Raw genomic sequence first — 26563 nt, forward strand, 5'->3', positions numbered from 1 at the left:
TTCATATACATAATTATTATATATATTTAAAAAAAAAAGGCATAATTATTAATATTTAAATAAACATAAATCGTTTGCCTATAGGTCTGAATGAAGCAGCTAATACAAAATTACAATTTCAATTCATAATAATAATAATATTATATAAAAATAAAAATAATCATAATAATAATAATAGTTATCAAAACAAACAAAAAAAAAAAAAAAGAAAAGAAAAGAAAAATGGTGACCAAAATATAAGTAATCTGTATACAATATGTATTCCTTGCGGCTGCGTTTCAATTGGGTGTCAATGCCTATTCGGAGTCCTGTTCCCGCTCGTCGAAGCCCGCCAAGTCGACCGTTTGGAGCATGCCGCGCGAGATCGCATACTCGATGAGCGCCAAATGACAGAAAACATATTGATCCGGCATTTGGATGGAGTAGGCGCGCTGCGACCGTATCTTCTCGACGGTGCCGCGTATGTCCGCGGTGCCGACATCCTCCAGACGCGATATGCAGATGTCCAGCGTAATGAAGGTGCCTGATCAAAAACGAAACAATTAACATAAGAAAACATGGCGGTAATCAATATATCAATCAATTAGATCGTAGAGCTATGAGTCTGAGGCCAAAAATTCATCTTTCGCCCCCAAACAGCCTTTGTCACGCATATTCCACAGGAAAGGGTGAATATTGCAAAAATCACAGTTGCGTGCGGTTTCTTCGGCTCAGTTACCACACGAATGGTGGATATTACAAATGCAGTTTCTTAAATATCTTTAATTGCGAGTTCTAATTGCCGATTGGGTGCCTAAATGAAACAGTGTCGTACAACGAATTTCCGCAAATTTTCCACAATTGCGAGTGGATTCGACAGTAAATATTTGAGCTTACAGCGTGATCGTCAGTCAGTTAATGCATATGGATAGATTGATTGTCATATAATATGTTGGAATACTAACCCGTGCGTCCAATGCCTGCGCTGCAGTGCACCACAATGGGCGGACCGCGTGGATGACCAGCCCAGGTATCGCCGAGGGCGCGAACCAGCTCTGCCTGCTTGTCGCGAACCTTTTGCAAAAAGTTGAGCATGGCCATTGCAGAGCTGGGCACGCCGTAATCCGGCCAGCTGGTGAACTGCCAATGTGACACATTGCGAATTTCGTCAGTCTGCGGGCGAGAGAATTCGTTTTTTTTTTGATGACACAAGAACGAATAGAGACGCGAAGCGAGAGAGGGATATAACGACGACTGACCTTTAGGTTTCTCAATTCTAGGGATGCAACGGTGTAATCCTCATTGCACTCGACGCTAATTGTTCGCACATGGTAATTGCCAAACTCCAAGGAACTCTCTTCAGTCGGCTCCCAGTATTGGCCGCACTTAACACGTCCGCGCTCCATGACGCGCGTTGTCATAACTACAACTAAGCAATGTTGTTCCCAGATCATGCGCCAAAAGTCCTGGGATGTCTTTGGTAATGGACCTGCAAGCCAAAGTTAAGCCACAAATTAGTCAGCTCTCTCTCTGTCTCTCTCTCTCACACACACACACTCGATATTTATCGATAATGGAATATCGAAAGGCAAGTCGAAGCTATATAATCTAATTGAAAGTTAAGGATTGGAGATGCCTGCTTCTGCTTCTACCTACATTTGCACATAAACAATATGCCCTTTCTATTTCTAGAGTATTTAGTATAATAATAGTTGACCCTCTCTCTCTCTCTCTCTGTCTCTCTCTCTCTCTCTCTATGTAGGTGCGCGTGTCGGAGAAGCCGTAGGAAGCACATCGATTCGCTTGATGAGCTCTCACCTTGAGTTGAAATATAGGCGTTCTTCTGTTTATAGCCATCGACGAAATTCGCATTTATATAGTCGGAGAGCTCGTCGTCATCCTCGCGGGCGAGCACGACACGACTGTGATCATAGCAGAGGACGTCTGTGTAACGATTTTTGGTCAAATTGTTGCGCATGCTGCAAATGCAAATGGGAACGGATTGTTAAATCTCGGTTATTCGATTCGATTGCGTGTGACTACTTACCGTGCATGCAGAAAGGTGCCCTCGGGCGCCCGATTCCGTATATCCGCATACTCTTTGATCAGGCCATGGCGGCAGCGTTCGCGCACCATTTGAACGATTTGCTCAATCGTTTTGGGATCACCCTCCTGCCCGGCCAGGCTGTCGTCGTCACTGAAACCAGATGAGGCGCTGCTCGGCGGATTTTCCGACCAGAATTCGCCGCCGCCGCCACCGCCACCGCCGGCGCTGCCAGCAGCCGCGGCTGCCGTTGTTGCCGTTGACACTGGGCCAAGCTCAGCGGCGGCAGCAGCACCGTTCGATTGGTTCTGCTCCTGCTCCTGCTGCTGTTGCTGTAGCTGTATGCCGGTTGTGTTGAGCTTGAGCAGCGCGTTGCTCGCGTTGCCCGTGTTGCCAGCGCCGGCGGCGTGGGCGGGAGCTTTGGCAACTGTCCGGTGACTCGGACTTAGTCCGTTTATTGTGATGTTCTCGTTGGGCTCCGACTCGTCGTTGGCGGCGCTCGAGGCGCCGAGTTCCGTTCTCTGCTCGCCGCTGACTGTCACAACCGTTGTGTTGTTCTCGGCCAACTGGTGCACGGCGCTGATAATTGTTGACGCCGCAGCGCTGCCGTTGCTGAGCGGCGACGCTGTCGTGGTTGCAGTTGCAGCTGATGTCGTTCCAGTTGCTGTTGTTGCTGTTGTTGCGGTTGTTGTTGTTGTTGTTGTTGAGGGTGCGGCGAGAGATCCACTCACACCCACACCCACACCGACACCCACAGCCACACCCACAATATTGGCAAGCAGTTCGTCTTCACGATTCGTCATCGATTTGCGGCAATGTAGCAACCATGTGGCGTGATCTATTTCCAGCGTGCCGCCAAGATGCACTGGCAGCGCCTTGCGCGGCACGTGCAGGCTCAGCTGCGGCACCGATACGGTGAACACCCGCTCGCGCAGCTTCTCGCGCACAAACAGGCGGAGTATCTTGAAGGGCGCCTTGAACCACAGCGGCGCCGTCACAATCAGCACCTTTTTCAGCCGTGCCGGATAACCGCCCTTTACAATAGAGAAAAAGAAACCGAAACCGAAACCAAAGCGAAAAATCAATTATTCAAAATATTACCCTTTTTTTCTCAGTTAATTTGTTTAAAGTATATCAAAAATACAAGCATTTTCACAACAAAATATTGTCTACAAAAAAATAATATTGTCTGTGCCCAGAGAAAACAACTATTGAATCTCAATTAGGCAGCAAATTACAGCTTATAAATATATATAAACATATTCTAATTGACATTATTGTGTAAGTGTGTTGTGTGTGTGTGTGTGTGTGTGTTGTGTGTGGCTATAATGAGGTTTTTGTAGCTGCGACACACGCTAAGGTCAGCTAGTCGACAGCGGCCCACATATACACACACACACACACACACACATATATATATATATATATACAACCTGTACATAATGTACATCTATATAAGTATAAATGTGACTGGCGGGTATTAGCCGGCTTTGCTAGGCCCAAAAGCAAATGTTTTGCCATTGGCGTGAAAATTGAAAATGTTTTCCATATAACCTTGAAGCGGCATTTCCATTCAGCGTGCACTCAATTTTGGACAATCTATCACATTCACATTCACATTCACATTCAGCGTATTGAGACTCACAATTTATTAAATTTTTTATGAAGTTGAAAAACCAGATGATGTTAGTTGCTAAAAACTTTGCACGTTAGACTGTTAAAAATTATGGTTGAACATGTATTCAATCAATATACATCAATCAGTTTTGATGTAGAGCTTGGGAAAAATAAATTCAATTCAATTTCACCACCGAATGGTGCGTGGATTTGACGAAAAGTGTGATTTGCGTATCAGATGAATTCTTAGGGAAATCATGGAAGAGTAAAAACGTGCATACAAAAGATTTTCACCAATTTTCCACTGTTGCAAGCGGAATTCAATTACGTTAGTTGATAAACAAGTAAGAGGTTCTAGTCGGGAGCTCCCGACTAGGGGATACCCTGAACCCTCTTCTTACAACATCAAATGCATATATATATTGTATTTTAGAAGCAACATATCATGTTTCGTAACTCTAGCTTTTATTATTTACCAAAATTGCCCAAAAAACAGGATATCGATATCGATTTTACCGATTGCTTGGAAATGGAGTAAGTTATCGATTATCGGAAACAAACGCGATCAGCGCAGGCCCTAGGAGCACCTACATCTAAGATTTCAAGTCTATAGCTCTTATGTGTTCTGAGATCCTTGCGTACATACATACGGACGGACGGACGGACAGACAGACGGACATGGCTAGATCGACTCGGCTTTTGATGCTGATCAAGAATATATATACTTTATGGGGTCGGAGATGCTTCCTTCTGCCTGTCGCATACATTTGGATTTTGCACAAATACTCTTATACCCATTTTTAATGGGTTCTGGGTATAAAAATAGAATTGTTCATAAGGCGCGGACTCTATATTCACCGTAGGATGTCATGTTATAGAAAAAAAGCATAAACAAGTAAAAGGTTCTAGTTGGGAGCTCCCGACTAGGGGTATAAAAAGGATCGGAAATCAGTTTAAAGTAAACGTTTTATTGAATACCCCTAACCCCTTGAATAAGCTGGACTAGAGCTGTTCAAATGTTTGCAACAGGCAAAGGAATTGGATAAATTGGGACATCTGGAGAACTCAAATCGGCCACCAAAAACAGAACAAGCTAGTTTTCGGATATTCAATAACTCTTTAGAAGATGCACAATATTAGAACTTAAAGGCATCAAATCTAAGTTAAGGGAAAACTGTGTATCGAAAAAAAAAATGCTTGAACTAAGTTTCTTGCGTTCCATTAAACGAGTGAACCTCTTGATTGTTCTATAATTTTTATTACTTGGTTTCAAGTTTCTTTGGTGTTTTTTTTTGGAGCTACTTTAATAAACTTTAGGTCTTCGCACAAAGCACTTAACGGCACGAACGGAAAGGAAATTGAATTTTTTTTTTTTGTTTTGTTTAGGTATTTCTTATACAAATGAACACAAAACACGTCAAGAAATAAATATTGATTTTTTCAAATAGCATGGCCTACAAAGATTTCACCTTTCGATTCTTTAGGCAAACTCTTCATTGAAGTGCTAAAAACCGTTTTCTGAGACTATTTGAAATATTCTCAAACTGTTGTCATTGAGCTAAGTTATCTATCGACATTCTTTCTGTGTATCGATATCGTGCGTTAATCGATAAACTCGACATCATCTACGATATACAAAGTTTTATGATTTTCAAATTTTAAAGCCATTGAGATTGACATATCGATAGATCGACTCAAGAATAGATATGCTCTGCCGAATTGGAGGCGTCTCCTTGTGGCTTGCAGCTAAACTTGCCAATTGCCAGCAACAGCCTCTTCCTTAACCATTTTCGCTGGGTTCGTGGCATTGGAAATAGCTTCCGGCACAGATCAATTGGAAAAAACTTGTAAGTGCAATGTGAAAGCAGGCGGCAAATGAAATGTGACTTGACTCATGCAACATTGTGCGTGGGTGCATGCCGCAATTCGCGCGAATCTGCTGCTGTGCCAGTTTGTGTGTGTGTGTGTGCATGTTAAATTAGGTGTAATATTAACAACAACAACAACAACAAGAAGAATCTTGGCGAATCAAACGAAATTATTGCTGCTGCTGCTCGCTGATGATGTCTGCCGCGAGACAACCTTCACCCAGTTGCGTTGTGTGTGAAAACGTTTCATTGCGGCCATTTCTCAGTTGCGAAAAGAAAATAAAAATAAAAAGAACGACAACGACGACGAGAACCACCCAAATGCCGCCCACTTGGCCCGACCGTTTCCAGCTTGTATCCGTGTCAACGCCATTTATACCTAGTTTATTGGCCAATCTCAGGCGCGCGCGCCCTTCTCGGCGCTTCTCAATGTGCACGCAGCTACGTATGTACAGGTATATTTGTTTGTGGCCACACAGGTAAGCACGGAGATTAAGGTCAGCTGCAATAGCAACTGTCATAATCACAGGAGCAACACCTACACAAGTGTATCCAGCACAACGAGCTACGCCCACGACAACAGTATAAAATTAAACCACAATTTAACTGGAATTCCTTTGAGCAGATTTATTTATTTTTTTTTTTTTAATGCACTCACTGCATTTTTCGTGGAACATCAGATATTTTCTGTTTTCTGTATTCTGTTTTCCGTTTACATTTTTTCCTTTTAGCCAGTTAATGTGGACTTTTTTACGCATTCTAATAATAAAACAGGCATTATGAAAATGATACTCCCACGTTTTGCGGCCTCTCAATTGCGGCCTCATTAGGGATTCGCAATTTTATTTATTTTGTTTTTTTTTTTTTTTTTTTTTGTGCGTGTACGTATTTTTAAACACGACGTTCATATTGCAAATTTAATTAATTTTCATTTGAAGGGAACTCAATTTCAATTTTTTTGCGAACAAATGTTGCCAACTGACAGAAATGCCACCAAAAATGGAAATGCAATGCAAATACTGTAGTTGGCATTTCGAATGCTTGGCAACGCTAATTGGCGGCGGTTTTTCGTTGCCACACAAATACGCTTTCCAGTAAAGCACTTCCAATCTTCTGGGAATGTTACTTCCCAGAGACAGTTGCCGGTTAACAAACGTCGACCTAACCAATTCTCCTTTATGGCCTCTATTTATTTAAGAGTCTTGTGCTTGTTCTTATTCTTGTTGTTGTCGACTAAGACTTAGATTGTGGCACAGTTGCAGCTGTCGAAGCGTTCCAGGCTCGGTTCCAAGCGAGCGCAGCAAAGTAGGCAACACATTTAAGACTTCCAGGGCTGGAAAGCGCTCGACTGGAACGCTGCTCTCAATGTTTCCAATGTCACAACTGTTGCAGCCGCTTGACCCACACGACAAACCGCGCAAAATCGAAGCCAATTTGCATAACAAATACACACACACACACACATTTTGTTGGGCTAAAATTGAATCAAGAGAATCAACAAAAGAAAATATATTTCCTTTTTCTATTTGTGGTTTGTTTTCCTTGCGTGTGCTCAACCATAAGCTTCAGATTTAATTACTTCCATGCATTTCGAAATATGGCCCATGTTTGGGTCTCGTGTTTGTTTTCTTTTCGCTGTTCACGCATAACTTAAAGGTGACCCAACGAGCTGTGTATACTAACTATAAGAAGCAAATTTATTCCGTGGACAAACTGTGCATCAAGGTCAATTCGAGTTGATTGATACTTTGAGAAAAGCGTTTGGGAGAGGCAATAAAAGGGGTAGAGCGACGGAAAGAGAGAAACCTGAGCTTAGCAAGAACGAAACTAAAGACATCAAAAGTCATCCTACAGCTCGTCCCGATTTTGCTGGCAACGCTTTTTGCGCTTAGAAAGAGAAGCGTAAATCGAATAGAATTCAAAGAATTCAAAGACTTCTTATTCTCTTGCTAATCACAATATTTGGCAAATATTTAAATCATTTATATTACCATAATTAGTCAGATAGTTAGTGCGCTTCAGACTGAAGCTAAGCCCACAATTGAAATGGATATTTATATCCGGGCAGCAGCCTCTGCTTCCAACTGGGCCCAAATGCTCGACGCTACGTAGCTGCGTTTAACTTGTTTTTATTATCAGCTTTATATGAGTTCGAACGAGTAATAATAATAATTATATCTAGTTATTGGCCTGTTTTTGGGAACGCACTGGCCCGAAAATTGGAATATTTTCGCTTTGAGTGTGTGTGTGTGTGTGTGTGTGTGTGTGTGTGTGTGTGTGTGGGCGCAAATGCTGGCAAATGAGACACGTAATAAGATACAAGAGGCAAAATATGCGCGTTGTCGTAATAAGCAGCATTATGACGCACCTGTCCCTAATAAACAGGCAACAGCAACAATATTGACACAATCATCATTCAAACAATTGAGAACAACCCACGCAGCAGCCGCAAATAAAGCTGAAAATAATAAACATTTCGCCGGCTGCAATTGAGTCGAAAGGAAAATCAACTGAAGTTGCGCACGCCCACACGACGCCCTCAAGCGCCAAGTGGAGTGGAGGCCAGGTGTGGGGCGGATTGCACGAGGGAAGAGGAGACACAACAGACGAAGTGGCCATGGCTTGCACTTCACGGCGCACACGCTGATTACGTGCTCCGGCATGCGATTCGGCTTATAACTAATTATTGCTGCCACAAATTGTTGTGGCAGGCAGAAGCAAGTGCTCCGCGGGCAGCTCTGCTCTAGACTCGGCCCACCTCTAAGTAGCTTTGCAACAAGCTCAGCTCGGGTATGGGGCGATCGGCCTAGGCCGACGTCCAAATACCCTGGCTCAGAGCTAGACTTGAGAACGATTGAAAGGGTATTCAGGATATGCCAGCATAGCGAAGACTATAGTCTATATCGACTTCCTCATTAATACTGTCCACGGGGGGATTGCAAGTCTTGTATAACTATATATATATATATATATATATTGCAGATCAAATATCAAATCAAATAGGCATTTATATAATGACAGCACGTTTTCATTGCAAACATTACCTAACTAGGTGGCGGGGCGGAGCGAGCTGATTCTCATTTGCGCATAATTCCGATTTCTTGAAATCGTATATTTCTATTCCAGCGAATGATGGGGGAGTTGAGTTATGGATAATTTCATTTCATTTCATTTTTATTTGTTTTTTTCCCCTTTTCTTTTTTTTTTTTTTTCGATAAATGCAACTCAATGTCAAGTTTCTGCGCAATAAGAATTCGATACCTGCTTATGAAATAAAATTGAAATTGAGAAATGTGCATCAACGTAATTATTGGTTTTTGCAGAAACCCATCAGTCGCTGAAGTTCGGCAAAATGAAAATGAATCTGTGCAAGGAATATGTCTTTATATATTCCTCCTTTTATATAATCACAATGCCTGTCCATCAATTCCACGTGAGAGCGCATTGAGTTTCTGTTGCGCAGCCAACTTAATACTGCTTGCAGCAGGAACTCTGGCAACGCCACAATTTTATTCCCTTCGAATTGCGAGTAGCTTTTGGCTACGCTCGAAGCTGTGATTGTTGCCACAAAGACGAGTTATTTTTATACCCCTCTCAGGGTGTTCGAATTTAGTTACGCGTGTCTTCGATATATATATATATATAGTATATATGTTCTTCTTCCTCCGTTTGTTTCTCGGATTTAGCTGGATCTGATGACTGTAGCATATAGCTGTCAGAGCATAAATCGCTCAAAGATTAAGTTCGTTAATTCCGAGCTCTTCCATGCTCTCCCTACATACATATGAGTATTATCCTATCAATATCGGGCTTCTATACTTTTATCGTCCAAATCCTATCTTAAAATTGATATTCAACGATTTTGGAGAAAAGGTTTGAGCTACTAATGACGACTCCGAAAGCTTTCTGTTGCCGCTTGACAAACATGCGCGCCAAATGGATATACCCGCTATCCATTTGAAATACATATAGAGGGTATTCAAAGGGAAAACTCTGCGCCCCATTGCATTACATAGATGTCAAGCGCTCGAGTAATTGCCAACTTGACTTGACTTGTCTTTTGCTGGGAATTAAGCATACGCCAGATGGTTTTTTCGGATGTATTTTTTTTTCTATTTGTTTTCTATTTATTTTCTTTTATTTTTTTTTGTGGTTCTCCCCCCTGTTTGCCAAGTTAGAGCTGCTAGCTTTGCATATTGTCAATATGTGTGTGGCCAAAAACAAAAGCCCAAACAATGAGCTGGCCAAATAAACATAAAAAATAAATATAAATATGTGTGTGTGGATGTTGTGTATGTGAAATTAGCCATGGCCAAAATTGGTAATGCGTTTTAAGCTTGTCGCCGGCTTTGGTCATGAAGCGAATTTGTTGTCGTCGGCGTTTGGCTCCAAAAGGCAAACGCTACACGCACCAAACCAGCCAAACAGTCAGATGACCAGACAGCCCGATGGATAACTAGATGCGATATGACAGATAGTACGGATACCTAGATAGCCAAGAATGCCACAGAGAGCGAGCGAGTGCGAGGGAGAGCGGAAAGTACAGTCTAATCAGCGCGCCGGATATCGATAAATGGACGCCAATTGTCACTATATATATATATATATATATATATAATAATAAACCGAAAAATAATTGGGAAAAACTAGCTATAGAAATTCCCACTTGTTCTCATATTCTCATACACAAAAATAATTATTTTTCTTAATAATTCACTCAACACAATTGTTTATTTATATTCACTTTTTTTTCTCTTTCCTTCGTTTTTTTTTTTTCTATGGGAACTTTTGGTGAGATATCTGACAAATATTGTCTAAAGCTTTCCTTTTAATTTATTGATAATAATATGATAAAATATGATTTCATTGCTTAAAAGTGAAGGGATAGCTTCATGACTTGCCAAACTAGTGAAAAAGTCATGCCTATTTCACGTGTAAATATTTGTTAGTTTATCATACAAAAGACAAACTGCGAATATGTATATACAGGGTATTTGACAGTTAACAGAGAGAGAGAGAGAGAGAGAGAGAGAGAAAGAATGGGAACTATGCATTTATTTGAATTGATGTACAGGGTATTTGCTAGTTAAGCTAGTTTGCTAGACCTTGCCATGGACTTTATTCTATTGTTGCTATGCCCATTTACTTAAGCTCATGTGAGTGTGCGTGTGTGTGTGTGTGTGTGTGTGTGTGTGTGTTCAGCTGAGATACCACGTAAAGTGAATGAGTTGGCAAGCGAAACGAAAGGCAGAACTCAACGTGTGGACATAAATCAAAAGCGTTAAAATGTGCGCGCCAATGTTCAAACAGCTGTGATTTCATTGACTTTTTCGGCGTCTGCTTCTTCTAGCTACTCATTGTTGTTGTTGCTGTTGTCGGTGTTGTTGTTGTTGTTGTTGCCATTTGGTTTTGTCATTTTGTCTGCAACTGGCAGCTGGCATTGTTCTCGCATTGCCATCAAATAAAAGCCAAGTTCCAAGCATCACCTCACAGCACATTTGCTCATTTCTATTACAATTTATTGGGCTTACTTTGTGGACTTTGGCTTTGCAGCAAATCGTTTATATAGAAATAAATATTTCATAAACATTATTTATATACATTAGGCATAAAATCGCCAAATGAAGCTAGACGGAATTTTGTATCCATTTTAAGCCCCATTTGTTGTCACTTTCCTTCATTCAACTAATTTGGATTTTGAACAATTTTAAATCCTGGAGTTGAAACCCAATTTTGAATCAGTTATGCCCTATTTGAATGGCCAATAGAGCTATATATCATTCTGAACCAGTTGAAATCGCATTTGGAGCCAGTTTAAAGCCTACTATGAACTAGTTTAGGTGGAAACCCTAGTTAGAGACAGTTGAAAACCCATTTTGAACTAGTTCAACCCTAATTTGAATGACCAATAAAACGTTTTACCATTTTGAACCAGTTCAAACGCCATTTTAATCCAGCTTTAATTCATCTTGGAACTGGTTTAAGTTTGGGAAAAGTGGAAATCCTATTTAGAGACAGTTGAAGACCCATTTTGAACTAGTTCAACACTAATTTTAATGATAAAATAAAACTTTTTACCATTTTAAACCAGTTCAAACGCCATTTTGAGCCAGCTTTAATTCATATTGGAACTGGTTTAAGTTTGGGATAGGTGGAAACCCTATTTAGAGACAGTTGAAGACCCCTTTTGAACTAGTTCAACACTAATTTGAATGATAAAATAAAACTTTTTACCATTTTGAACCAGTTCAAACGCCATTTTGAGCCAGCTTTAAATCATCTGGGAACTAGTTTCAATTTTCAACAGCTTGAAACCCTATTTAGAGGCAGATATTTGAATGGCCGATAAAGCTATACACATTTTAGAACCAGCTTAAGCCCCGTTGAAAGCCAACTTCAGACTAGTTAAAGTTTTGAATAGATTGAAGCCCCATTTAGAGGCAGATGAACTTCTATTTTGAGCCAGCTAAAACCCCATTTGAAACTAGTTTCGACCCACATTTTTGCTTTATTCCAGCGCACAGCAAACATTTCAAGGCCAAAATACTTTATAATATAAATAAAACTTTTTAAAAACTTTCAATAACCTTGCAGTTGCTACTATAATAATGTCGCCTGGAAGACATCTGCGGCCTCATAGAAAGCATATAATATATATTCGTGATCGATATCAAAAGCCGAATCATGGCAAACATTTCTCACAGCAGTTGCGGGTAGTTGAGATGTCGGAAAGTGGAATAGATCATCATATCATATAGCTGCCATAGGCATTGATCGATCATGAACTGAGTTCTTGTATAACCAAACTTTTTGCTGTTACAAGATATGAGGATGAAACTTTGCATTTACAATGAGTGAAATCGGATTAGCTAGTTAAGCCATATCATATATGTTTGAAACATACATGAAGAATCAGTCAGAGTACATAAAAAGCATGGCTATAAGCGACTTGAGGTATTTTTACCCAAACATAGCTGCAAGCCCGATCTCAACGGACCAAGATTTCCCGATCGTTAGGCTACTCATCGAAAAATCGTTCTGATGTAAAGAGTATTTGATATTCGTTTTGATCGTACAAACAAATCTAGTTCATCTTCGCCAAGTTATGCTTTGCCCTAACTCTTATAAGAATCTTGCGACTAAGATAAATTCGTTAGCTCGATTTGATGAACAACTAAATTTTGTGGGCGATTTATCAGTAGGTGTTCATTTTGCCAGCCTACGATCTTTATAAAGTGCATAAATGAAGCTATAAAAATGCGAAATACTGGATTATCATCATATACAATCGTATACAAATACAAAGTCAGCCAAACTCGACACAGAATGTATTTAAATAAGTCGAGGAAAACATATCAACACATACTTTAGTCGGCATGTTTAAGATTAGTATATGACGCATAAGACACAGTTAAGAATGCCAGTTAATAACAAAACTGAAGTAAGAAGTACGACTAGGCGTAGGATAGTACGCGGCACAGAACAGGAATGTATGCTGCCCAAAATATATAATATAACTTAATATAAAATGTTAATTATTGATACCTGAATGGCCGTCGTTTTGCCTGTCTGTTTAATTGCATATATATATTCAGTTATAATATTGTGCATGCATGTATTATAATTGATATAAAGAAATATATATTTAAACGCTTTGTTGTTGCTTTTGTCTTTTGGAATAGATTTACACAATTAAATGCACACGATGAGAGCGCTTTTGTATTTTTTTTTTTTTAGGTTTTCTTTTACAATTTCAATTGGCTATTTTATTTGTTAGTTTCTGAGATTTGTGTTGTTTGTGTTTTTATATAATGCGCTCTTCAATGTTGTTTGTTGTTGTTCGATTACACAATTTGCACAAATGAGATGCATCCAAAATTTCCAACAAAAATGGAAAAAAACAAAAAAAAAAAAAATAAGGAACACAACGTGCAAAAAAAATCAAAACAAAACAACCCACAATGGACACGCTGTTTAGCTACAATTACAGTTAGACAGTTAATGCAGCGTGCCGGGGTGTGCGAGAGCGGGCGGGCGAAGGGGCGGCGGCGGCGGCGGCGGGAGATATAAGCGTCTTTTTTGCACTTGTAGATACTTTTTCTCGCTGATCGAAATGTTGCAGCTCTTATGGGATTTGTGGCTTACATTCAAACAACAAATTGTGGCAGTTGCAGCCGCCGTCTAACAGCATTTAACATACATATGTAGATACACACACACACACACACACACATACACATAGCACACGCACACAAAAGCGTTTCGTTCGGTTTTGCTTACGATTTTCTTTGGCTTGGCGTTTTAGACAGTTGTCACTTTTTGCTGTGTCATAAAAAAATATTTAAAAAAAAATAAATTGTTTTCTATTTAAATATATATATATATTCGTACGTATATATATTTATATATATAGCTTTGTTGATTTCACTAAACAATTATTAACTGCGTTTTAAAAGTATTTATTCTTGTTTTCGCTACATATACTTTATTTCATATATGAGCTGTCTAACGATTAACTTTGTTTGGTGCGCGTCGCCGTGGAGAGCTGAACAACGTCTATTTGTCTGGTTGTGCCTCTGCCGCCGTTGTTGCTGCCGCTGCTACTGCGGCGACTGGCGACTATGAAGGCGGCAGCGTTAAACGTTATAACGGCAAACACACGACGTTAGCGTCAGCGCTGCGTTCTTGACGCAGGCGCGATCTCCCACCACCGTCAACGAAAACAACAACAACAATTACCGAAACAGCAAAGGAAAGTGCCAGTGAAAGAGAGACAGAGAGAGTGAGAGAGAGAGAGAGTGAGAGAGAGAGAGAGAGTGAGTGACTGTGTGTGCGCGTGTGTGTGTGTGTGAGAGAGCGCAAAGCACGGCAACCCACTGGCCTGCTTTGATGTTTGCGCTCGCCACCCTAGTCAAAAATAAACCGCTTAGTGTTAGGGTTGCTTTTGACACGCGTAGCGCAAGAGCATTGCTGCCACCTGGGGTTGATTTTTGGTTTTTGCATTGTGCACGGTTGCATTTTTGCAGCTGTCCGCTGGGTTGTTTGCTTGTGGGTGGCCTATTGCCAGGGCTGCAAATACGCACATATGCATGCCCATGCACAGCCCCAACGAATATCCATTAAGGGTTGCCACAGCTACAACATATGATCCCTAAGACAATCAAATGCCAGTGTTGCCGCACACATGCTTGGCACAAGTGTGTCACTGATTTATGTAAATTATGCTCAGTTACTTAGCCTTGACGCAAACCCTAACGCCCACATGGTTAGCGTCTTGACTTTCAATGCGGAAGCGCCAACAAAAAGCAACAAAATAAATGTTGAGGTTCAATTAAACTGAATGAAATACGCGCCTGAACAGACATCTAGATGTACATATGGTATGTAGGTATGTGTTTGTATAAAAGAAGTGGTACAACAATTTGAGGTAAATACTGGCGTTGACTTTGAATTTGCATTTTAAGTTCACAAGCAACTCACACACACACACACACTGACATACAAATAGCAGACATGTATGTACATATGTTTATACATATATTTTAACGTTTGCGTCAATGTCAGACAGTAACTACAACAAAAACAACAACAACAGCAACAACAAGCTGAAAGCGCACGTTGTAAAAATAACACAAAAAATATCGACGCAATATACTTATTTAAGCCAACTGAGCAATGAATGAACGCACACAGCTCTCTTAATCTGTGAATATGTGCATGTGTGCATGTGTGTGTGAGAGAAAGAGAGAGAGAGAGCCTAAAAATAACAATATCAATTCTATATAGCAGATAATTAAGTTGAGTTGAGTTGAGTTGAGCAGTGCAGCTACCTACATACATACATACATACATACATACATACATACATACATACATACATACATATATAAAACGTTGCTTGTGTTTTAAGAAATTGAAGTTTAACACGAAACACAACAAAAAACTTTTGCTTCCGAACTACGCGCGCTGCCTCCAACAGACGTTAACGGCGAATGGTGGGAGGAATGAGAATGGCAGGGCGTAACGGAAACGGTTATCGAGCCGGCACGACAAAACGCACAGCACAAGACGCACAACGCATAACGCACGCTCGACGCTCGACGCTCGACGCACGACGCACGTTTTTATTTTGTAGCTCTCTTTGGCTTTGCTGTTGCTTATAATCAATCTATTACGTTCGACTAGAACTCGTCAACTGAATTAGTTAATCAAGCAAAAGATAGCCAGAAGCGTCGGCGCGCGTTCGCAACGAGAGCTGCTCGTGAGACCGAACTGAGAGTGCTAGGTGGGAGTGCGAGCGCGAGTGCGAGCGACCAAAACTGTGCTGTCCGACAGCTGAGAGCAAGCGAGCGCGCTAAAAACGAGAGTGAAAATGTGTCAGTGTGACTTTGAATGAGTGCGTGCGTGCGTGCGTGTGTGCGTGCGTGTGTGTGTGTGTTTGTGTGTTTACTGTGTAGCAGCTGTTGCAATGTGCCACGCACTAAGCTTTACGATCGCTTTCCAATATGCATGTAATCTTTCCGTATATATCAAATATGTATATGGGCATACCAGAGCTTTTACTTAGCATTGACCACCACATGCTCAGGTACAATACGCTGCGTATGCGTAATGTGAGATAGCAAGTGTTACGCATACGCCAGTGAAACCCTTGCGTGTATGTGTGTGACTGAGTGAGAGTGCGCTTAAGCCGTAAACTACTTTACTGCACAGTGGCTAGCAATTTATTGTTTTTTTCTTTTCTTCTAATTTTGCTTAATTGAATCGAAAAATAGATTCATTTTCAGTTACATCTTTCAAATAATTTTTATGGTGGTTGAAAACTTTATCTGTCATTGAACAATTCAAATCTATTAGATAAAACGAGCTTTCGTTTAAACAATGCCATAGTTTCGACAACATTATGAGAGTACATAAATAAGTTTACTTTATTTTATTTACTTTATTATCATTCGCACTTTTGTTAAACTGTGCAGCACAACAAATTCATTCGCAGTGCTTTACCTTGCTTAATTCCAATTTGTTTCCACTCTCTCCCACTCTGTCACACATGCACACGCACACAGCCACAGGCACGCACGCATGTGAGAGCAAAGCGCGTGCTGCTCTCAATTTGTTTAGCCTCTCAGCTATTATGCTGCTGCGCTGCCGCCGTCGCTGCTGCTGTTGCTGTTGCTGTTGCTGCCGCCGTCGCTGCTTTGTGCCCACGCAAATTATTGTATTGTTGAGCTTTTTTTTTTTTCGTATTTGCGTTTTGATTTAAAAACAGTTGTATGCATATTTTTATGTACACATGTAGGCATATTATATGTAATTGTATGTGCACATCTATCTACCTATTGACTTGATCTCTACCGGCCGGTGTTTGTAACACCTTTTGTGTACATGTACAAGCACATGCATATTTATTTACACACACATTTGCATTGTGCGTTGCTCTTGCTATACACGTGCCCACTAATGTATGTATATGCATATATTTATGTCCATGTGTGTGTCCATTGCCTCTGCATAATCCCGCGCATTCTTTAATGTTGAAGTGCCATGGAAACGCACTGCGCGTGTGTACACACACATGCACGCCTACACATGCACACTGCATGCACGCCTACACATGCACACTGCATGCACATGCATAGCATGCGTGTGTGCATCATTTGCTGCCTTTGTCATATTAGCTGCCCCAGCAAATAAAACTGAATGAGATGGAAAACAGGCAGATTAGCAGCTACCTGTTTTTGTTTTCCCTTTTTGTTGTTGCAGCAGCTACCCCAAGCGCAGCCCTTCCCCTCGCCCCTACACGGCTTAGTTAAAATAGAAAATGACGTCTAACTCGCAGGTCCCAGTTTTTGGCGTAGGCGTATAAAAGGCACCGATTTGACCGCCACAGCGCTGCCTATGTGTGCGTGCGCGCGTGTGTGTGTCCGCGCGTGGTCGTCTCTTCTAAATGTGTGCGTGTGTGTGTGTGTGCGTGTGTGTGTGTAAGCTGGCATTGTTGCGACGCTGATTATAAAGCTCAACTATTTCCGTTGAAGCGCTGCTTAAAAAAGGATTTCCGAGTCGCTCGTTTGTTGGCTCTTCCAGTGAAGCAGCCACAAGGAGCACCTTGTTGCCATCCTGGGGCTGGGGCAGCCACAAACAACTGGTTTAAGGCAGACTTAAATGCAACAACCACAATTCAGGTGCAGGCCACATTAATTGGATTTTTGTGGGCATCACATCCCCAGGCTTTCTTTTTTTTGTTATTTGTATAACAACTGCATTTTTGACCGATTCATCCTAAGATAGTTAACAATATTCGAAAAATGGGTGACAGGATAAAATGCGAGAAAATATATCTTTCATCTAAAGATACGAACTTTCGTCGATACTTTACTTTACTTGATTTCTTCCGCCTCTCACACACATTTTGCTTAAATTACACAATATCCTTTTTAACGAGTTCAGGGTAAACATAGTTTTGCGCCAGAGTTATAATGCCGCAACCAAAAAAAAAAGCAAGGGTATTTTTACAAAACCAACGAAATGAAACCAAATTTTCAGCTTGAAGACACAAAATGCCAACGTTAAATGAAATGCACAATAGATGTGCCTTTGGGGACGACATATATGTATATATATGTATTCAAATTTGTGTGACACGCACTCACACCCGCACACACACACTCCCGTGGCCTTGTGACCCACATAACCCACAAACGCAAAGTGTGCCAAGCTCGGGCAAGGTAAATTTCAATCGCAGCCGAAAAGTATGCAATGGAAAATGTTAGAAAGAAAAAAACTCACCTTGAGCAGCGTGAGAATCTTTTGCGATAGATCATAATCAAAATTCGAATATTTGGATCCACTCATATCGTAGATAAAAACAAGTCCGGCACGCTGCGTTTCCGTATCCTGCAGCGCACAGTCCAGCTGATAGACAATACCCTGTAATGTGGTCGTATGCGAGGCGCTTAGCGGACTGTGCCGATTGGCCGTAAAGAGCGCAATCGCCGCTCCGCTCGAAGTGCGCGCCGGCTAAGAACAAAAGATGCAGATACAGTTAGTTGCTGGATTGATCTCGGCCTAGTCGAGATCGAGTGGTACGCACCAGTATTGTAAATTTGCCCGTTTGCAGCTCGGAGCGCAACGGCTCCACACCCGCATCAATGTTATATAGGTATTCCCTTTGCCGGATCTGCTCATGCTGTTCATACAGAGACACGGCGCGTGGTATATCAAACTTACGGGCGTACAAGAACTTGACGGCCGTCGTGTGCGAGATGTGACGTCTGATGGGCAATGATGACGACGATGATGATGCTGTTGTTGTTGATGGATTTTGTGTGTCTAAAGCGACTGTTGTCTGTTGTTGTTGTTGCTGTTGTTGCTGTTGTTGCTGTGTATTGATGTGTACGTGGAAACTGGATGTGCTGGCATTCGAGGAGGCGGCGGCTGTTGCTGCTGTTGCTTGGCTGCAGTTGGCGCCTAAATTGTTGCAGAGATCAATAAATTGTTTGACAGCCTGTGAAGTAGCATAAAATGAAATGACAACATCGGCAATTAGGCATCTCTGCTAAAAAAACAACAACAAATTGCAAATCAAAGTAACACCAAAGACAAACAAATAATTGAATTGGAAAATAGGGTCTATCCTATTCAAAACTCTGACTATAAACTAATATTATATTGACACATTAAATGGATTATCTATATAACTATAAGAACTATTCCATTTTCTGGCATATATACATATGTCAAGATTTTCAAAGATTTACAATAATTTTCTATATTGTTAGGCATCAATATTAAAGCTTTTATTAAAAGTTTAGCTTAAAGTTTTAGGTTTTTATTTCTGTTAAATAAAATTTCGATCATGGTGCAGGGTATTGACTAGTCGATCACTTTGCCTCAATTAGAGAAGTTGGGGGAAAAACTAAGTTGACTTATTCGGCAAATTTTTGTAATTTTTCTTAATTTGATTTGATTATCATCGTTTCCGAATTCTTATAATTAGCTAATTTAGAGGTTTTTTTTTGTGTGTTCATTGTCATTTTCATATACAAACCAGCTGTATTAACCACTTGAGCCATGATTAATAGAAACTCACATATGTATTGTCTTTTTAATGGGGACATTACTTTCACAATAAACCGCATTGGCTGAGCACACGATGATATTAGTGTACTGGCTGAGAAATTACGCCATTGTGTGCAATTAGTAATGAAAATAATTGCCATGCGAGTCATTAATAGATTGATCAATTCCAATAGACGAAACGTTAAGCATATGGAGCTCGACCAGTTGCATTAGCCTTGAGCCTTGAGCCGAGCCCAGCTAACAGCACACAGCTGCCTGGCAAATCGAACCAATTACAATGCACAGGTCTTAAGCTCATTAACAATCAACAGGCTGTGTGGGCCAGGTGTGTGCATGTGGCTCGCTATCGCCTGGAAGATGCATTGGCGATACACAATATTGTTTTTAGAACTCAGCCCAAGACATTTGCCAACTATTTGCAAGAGATAATGCTAAGCATACAAATCCCCTTGAACATTATTTCCGAAAAGCTCTATCTTAAAGACTTTTCGAATCGTATAGTTTGTAATTTATAGCAAAACCTGAATGGCAATGCATACATATATACATATTTAAGTGCAATTCATGCATGCATAATTAATGTGAAAATTAATTAGGGAGCAGTGTAATATTTGCTATCAAATATGAATTACTCGGAAAGAGTTTACAGTTCTTCATAAATTCACAGATACACATAATATGTTGATTAATTTGAAATAAACTGTTTCCGAGTAAAAGTTAACAGATATTGCCAGAATTTCTCATGTATGCATATACATGTACATGCATATATGCCCCCCAACCCCTTTTATTGATTTCCTTAATCTTAACACACGCTCAATTGTGGGGCTTATCAATCGCAGGAATTGCCACACACACACACACACACACACACCCTATCAACCCCTTCACAAGCACTCAAACCGATAAGCTTATAGCATACTCGAGCACAGGTATACTTAGACAAATATGGCAAGAGCTCAACAGCAGCAGAGAAAAAAGAAATTTGTTGTGAACAGCTGTCTAATTGGATTTTCTGAAAATCGGATAGTTTTCTGGAATTGGCAAGGGCATATATGCCGAGGCAAATAAAACGGTTAAATGCAAATCCGATTCCCAGTTGGAAGGGGGATATCGAGGTGGTAGCATTTGTTGATTGGCCTCTTATAACGTTGCATGCGCGAACATTTCTTGGAAATGTATCAAAGTGGGGCTCAAGTGGACTAGAGCTGAATCTGAAGCGGCGTACGTAATGTAATAATATGTCTTGCCAGGCAGCACATTGTCTCAATGGCTGGCCTCAATCCCCCCCCTCCCACTTGTGTGTCGTCACTTCCCACTTCCACTTCCTAATTCTATTTCGGGCTCCTTAGTTGGTTGGCTTTCGTTCTTATGCGTTTTGCGTTAGCTAATTAGATACTTGACATGCATTGCACGTTGGCGGCGGCCAATTTAGTTCGCTTCTTCGGGAAATTACAATGACAGCGCGCGGGGAGCGATGCGTGAGTGGGGGGGGGGGGGGGGGGGGGGGCGGTGAATGTTTTGTGACCTAATCGCTGACGCCACCCACCTGTTCGCGATTGCGTCGACGCTGATAGAGATGCACCATGTTGAAACACACAGAGGCAGGCACAAAAACAATTACAAAATAAAAAAAGAGGGGCACACTTTCATATACTCAATATATATATGTGTATATATATATATATATATTGTATAAATTGATAACTGTATCGATATCGGTATAGTATGCAGTTGGGGCTTTCCGTTTGTTTCTGTGGCGACACTGAAATTCGCGACACGACGCTTTCAAAGTTTCTTTCATTACTGAAACGGAAAAAAAGGCAGCGCGCTGCGATCTAGCAGCAAATTAAACAACAAAGCGCACAGCAGCAGCAGCAACAAGAACAACAGCAGCAGCAGCAGCAGCAAGCACAAGAACAAAAGCAACAAGGGAAACAACAACACAAAGGCAACTGCTGATAGCAAGCGCTTTGCTGCTGCTGCTGACGTTGACGTTGGCGTCGACGCGACGCGCCGCTGCTTTGATGACTATTTACCGCTGCCGCCGCTGCTGCTGCTGCTGCTGCTGCTGCTGCTATTGCTGCCCAGCCGAGCCATGTTAACGAACTTTATTGAACCGCATTGCATTGGACTGCAGGGGTGTGTGTCGTGACGTGTCGTCTCGTGTTGGAGGATGAGGGGGAAAAAAGAGCAAAGAAACAAACAGACAGACAGACAAACAGTTAAAAGACCGAAGGTTTGAATCGCTCGACAGGTACAATTCCAAGAAGCAAAGCTAACAACGCATGCGCCGCTCGGATTGGTCAAAAGCGTTAGCGACGTCGACGTCGCCGCTGGCGTTGACGTCGCTGCCCTAGCATGCCAACAATTTGAGTCATCCCGTTTCGCGTTTCGACTGTCCATATGTCACTCCTGCTGCATCGGTCGCAGTCGCAGTCGCCGTCGCCGTCGCCGTCGCCGTCGTCGTTGCCGTTGCCATTGCCGTTACCGCTGGCAGCGCTGTCAGCAGCGTGCACAGGAGGTTAGAGCATATGTGCCGTCATCGGCAACGATTACAGGCTGTAGCGATACACTGTGAGAAATTTCGTTGAATACACTAGTGGTACATTTAATGAGCACACTCTCAAAACTAGTATGTACATATATATATATATATATATAGGCATCTATTTTCCGTTTCTGCAATTCATGGATAACTTGGATAAAGATTAGACTATAGACATCGGAGTTATTGGAGAATGCATTTAACTTAATGAGATACTAAGTCGAGAAAATTAAGTTGTTTTTTTTTTGCCCAATTGCCGTACGTGAGCATCTGACGTCGTTGAGAACCTGGCAGAGACACGAACATGACGTCTGGCGAAAACAAGAAAACAATCTATCTGGCTGATGAAATGTTTTTCCACGTATTATGATAAACGTCAGTTAAATAAAATTGCTGACTTATAAGAAATATTACGTAACTTTTTGGAGTAAAGAGCGCACAACAAAACGAAATGAACACATTTGAGAATAGCCAAGATTGCAGCAAGCTGCGAATATATGAACATATTATAAATATAAGTTGAATTGTGTATGCCCTATGTTTTGCGTTCAGTGTAAGAAAAGAGGCGATAATTTTGACAGGCTGGCGGTGCGAGTGCGTCACCTTTTTTTCTGTGCCCATTGTTTCCACGAAATATCAAAACACAGCCTCAGCGGTGGGTGTGGCAGATAAAGCGATGATGCATATAGCTTCGAGTGCCAGAAAGCCGAAACTGATAAAACTGTGATTAAACAGAAATGAGAAACCGAACAATTGGAATTCCCATAAACGATTCGAGAAGCGGCCTGCCCATTGGCTAAGGTCGGCAACAGCAATATTTCCAAATGAAGATCGATTTCTATATCGAATTCCAGCTGATCGCATGACGTCACATGCACACGGACGGGTGTGCGTGTGTGTGTGTATGAGATAAATGACTGTCGAATTTTAGTCAATATTTTAGTTATGGGGCAACTTTCACTTTAGGGAATCTTTGCTAGAGGCAACACTAAGTGACTTACCCACGTCACGCCCACGCGTCGTGGTTGCCAATATACCCTCTAAAAAAATAAGAGTATTCAATAATAAAACAATCAATTTTTATGCTAAATTTAACTCATAAAATGCATTTTTATAACATAAGTTTATAGGCAAGAATATTTTGTTACAGGGTATCCTTTAGCCTGGCACTATATCAATAAAAAAACAAACCATTTCTCAACTAAATTTAACATACAAAATGCAGGTTTTTTAACACGAATATTTTGTTACAGGGTATCCTTTAGCCTGGCATTATATGTGCAAGTGTTTGCAACAGGCAGCAGACATTTCCGGTCAAGCATAGCACATTGAACCTGGAGCCTAGCTAAGACTTTGGCCATTCAGCAAACATATTTAGAAAACGATTAAAGGTCGATAAAGGTCGATTGTCTGTTGCCAAGATTACAATGTCCGGAACTTAAACTAGCCTAACTAAACTTAAACTAACCTAACCATAGACAATTTAGTTAATTAACGCCCTTTTGAAGTTCATTTCATTTTCATTTCGAAAAGAGTCAACTTTCTGTGACTTGTTTGCTTTGCAACAAATATGACAACAATTGTTGCTATTCTTCTTCAGTTAATAAACAAAGCTGACTGACAATTGTTGCTGGCCATGTTGCAATTTGTACATAAACGAAAAGGCCAAAATTGTTAAACAAATTTGTAAGAACAGTTCAGCAAATATTGTTGCTTAACTACAAGAGCAAACACGTGTGTGTGTGTGTGTGTGAGTGTGTGTGTGTGTGTGCTTGTGGAGAACAGCATTTCCGGTTGCGACGAGTAGCAGGCGGAACGTGCCTCAAATTATTGGCCATTAGAGCTCGGCGAGGCGAGTTAATAGAGCAACAAGTGAAACGTTTTTCCAACTTTTCCATTGGCGCTCATAACTGCGCATGCAAAGTAACAACAGCAGCAGCAGCAGCAGAAGCGAGAAGCAGCAAGAAGCACAAGGAGAAACATTTTAAAACTGTAAACCGCTTGGCAACATACGCGATTAACAGATTTAATGCGACGCCGACTAGCAGATACTCTGTGTACATTGCAAAACATGCTGTTATGCTGCACGTAACGCCTTTTGCTTCTCTAAAGCTTCTCTAAAGCTTCTCTCTGCTCAATGGTAAATGTCGAATAACTTTGGTGTTTTCAGAGCAAAAGTATGATGAAAATGGGGCAGAAACCATCTACATGGTAAATTATCTACATGCTTAATCTCTTAAAATCTACGTTTTTCGTCTGTTCAAAGGAACTCTTATGCGAATCTAGGGGAAAAACTTACACTTACTTAAAAGAAACTCAAGGTCTGCAGCTCGTATTTCCCTTTTACGTTCTCATCCAGAACATATATACCCCTCAGTTTATGCATTGCTGTTCGCTGCGGGGTATACAAAGAGAGAGCAACTGGAAAATAAAGTGGAAGACACGGTTGCATGACAGTTTCCAGTCTATAATGTTCTCTGATTCGAGCGCCCCTAGCGCGGGCACAGTTACGTTTACATTAAATGGGACGAGGGTATCAAAATTAGCGGTTGCAGACACACACACACACACACACACACACACAAGCATGTGTACATGTATATGTATAAATGTTGATCAATGCAAAAGATCGTGTTTAATCAGCGATCGGATCGGCATCGATCAGCAATGAGCACACGTTTCATTTAGAAAATAGTGACTAATCAGTGAATATGATCGGAAACGAAACGCTAAACGTGATTGCAACAAGTGTAAGAAGCGTGTTGGCCGGGCATACACGACTAGCCGCATACCCTGTAGCCACATTTGAACTTCCTTTTGAACACACAAAGGCAAAAGTAGCAGATCTTTCTTTACGTCTTCATTCCACGAGATGTTTTTAAAGTATGCTCGTTAATGCTCAACAATCTTATCCAAATCGATGCCTATCGATTTAGTTGAAAAGCCGAAACTTATCGATAACTTGCTATAAACTCGGACTTGGATTGTTCAGGAATACAAATACACTAGAGTATGCCCCTTCTAACAATTTACAGGGTACAGCAAGGTAGAGAACAATTGCTTGTGAATGAATCTGAATCGATTAAGCAAATGCATGAATTGCATGAATCAACATCAGGCTTCGTGTCATGTGTCGTCGGTTTGGTTAATAATAGAAGGGTTCCAATTGAATGGATCAGCAGCCAGCTGGGTCAGAGTGGAACTCGTCCGATCTACCCAGAGAGCGAGTTTAAATACATCACATTTGATTGACTAACTGACTGACTGACTGATGATTTTGAATGAGTGCGCAATATGTTAGTCTCATGAAGTCTGCGAAAAGTCCCTTGCACATCGAGAGCGAATCGTTTTTGAGTATATTTGCATGCAAAACATTTCCATCTCCGTCAGTCTCTCAATCTTTTTGCCAATTTTGAAGCCAATAAAGCCAGCTGGTTTCGTATGGATTTCAGAGCAATTTGTCTGTGCCCCCAGCCAGGGAGTAGCATGCAGGATGCAGGATGCAGGATATTAATGGCAGATTGCCGCACTCAAAACCCACACCGAAACATCCGCTGTTTTGTGCCGGCCATTTGCCACAGTTTGCCACTGTTGGATTCTGCAGCAGCAGCAACCGGAAATGGACGCCGGTCGCATTATGCGTAGCCAAGGGAGCGGGGGGGGGCCAAACACTTTCGCATGAAAATATGCTCTTGAAAGCACATTTAATATGCTTCCGCTTTGTGCGCAGTCGCATGGAGATTGAAAAGCCAAAGCTGGATGGGCACAGAAGAAGGGGCAAGGGGCAAATCCAACAACTGGAGCTTGCCCGAGCATTGGAACTGGGCTCTGGCATGGCCAATTGTTAACCAGTTCCCGCACGCCTCGCCCCTTTCGACTTAAACTGATTTGCATATGAACAGCAATTTGAGATAAATTCAATTTGAGTGCAAATCATGTTACTCTCAAATCGTGCCATTCACGAATATTGGATACACTCTTGCCAACGAAAAACAGCTTGTCGATTGAATACATCACAGTTGACAATCACATTCAGCGTCAGTCTTTTGATTGACAGCCGCGCAGCCAACTTCACTTCAAAAACCAAAATAGGTCTGGCAACGCCATGTTTCCTTAACACGCTAACAGAGACAACAACAAAAATAGGCTAAAAGCTTTTTTGAGCGCAAGCCCAAGCTATTTAGGTTTTGTTTTTTGAATTGTTGTTACCCTATCGCAAGGGTATTTAATCTGCGTCAAAGAAAACATTCTGCTTTCAATTATGTAAATTCGTTTTCACGACAAGGAACACAAATTCAATAGGGAAAGATAGTTTTTGCCATGGTTAAGCCTGAACAAAAGGGTTTGACTTAGGTCAGAACTTTACTGCCAGCTCAGGCAATCGTTAATTAATATAGAATATAAAAACCGAAAAGCTAAAAAGAAACT

At 41.2% G+C, this 26563-nt stretch overlaps 1 protein-coding gene across 3 annotated transcripts in view; it reads right to left on the reverse strand.

Annotated features, from left to right (window-relative positions):
* Positions 1-26563, reverse strand: part of Ptpmeg2 (Protein tyrosine phosphatase Meg2) — a 38709-nt gene that overhangs the window by 860 nt on the left and 11286 nt on the right. For 2 of the 3 annotated variants that reach the window (XM_002055006.4, XM_070211317.1), the window contains exons 2-8: positions 18599-19012; positions 18295-18525; positions 2027-3057; positions 1798-1958; positions 1239-1468; positions 945-1152; positions 1-523 (exon numbers count right to left, since the gene is read on the reverse strand). The exon at positions 1-523 is cut by the window's left edge and continues 860 nt beyond it. In XM_002055006.4, coding sequence (XP_002055042.2) covers positions 297-523; positions 945-1152; positions 1239-1468; positions 1798-1958; positions 2027-3057; positions 18295-18525; positions 18599-19012 — 2502 coding nt within the window. In that variant the 3' untranslated portion in view covers positions 1-296. Of the gene's footprint in view, positions 524-944; positions 1153-1238; positions 1469-1797; positions 1959-2026; positions 3058-18294; positions 18526-18598; positions 19013-21136; positions 21258-26563 lie in introns of those variants that run through there. The other variant, XM_032439288.2, reaches the window with a different exon arrangement.

Source organism: Drosophila virilis, chromosome X, assembly GCF_030788295.1.
Source record: "Drosophila virilis strain 15010-1051.87 chromosome X, Dvir_AGI_RSII-ME, whole genome shotgun sequence".
NCBI classification, from domain to species: domain Eukaryota; kingdom Metazoa; phylum Arthropoda; class Insecta; order Diptera; family Drosophilidae; genus Drosophila; species Drosophila virilis.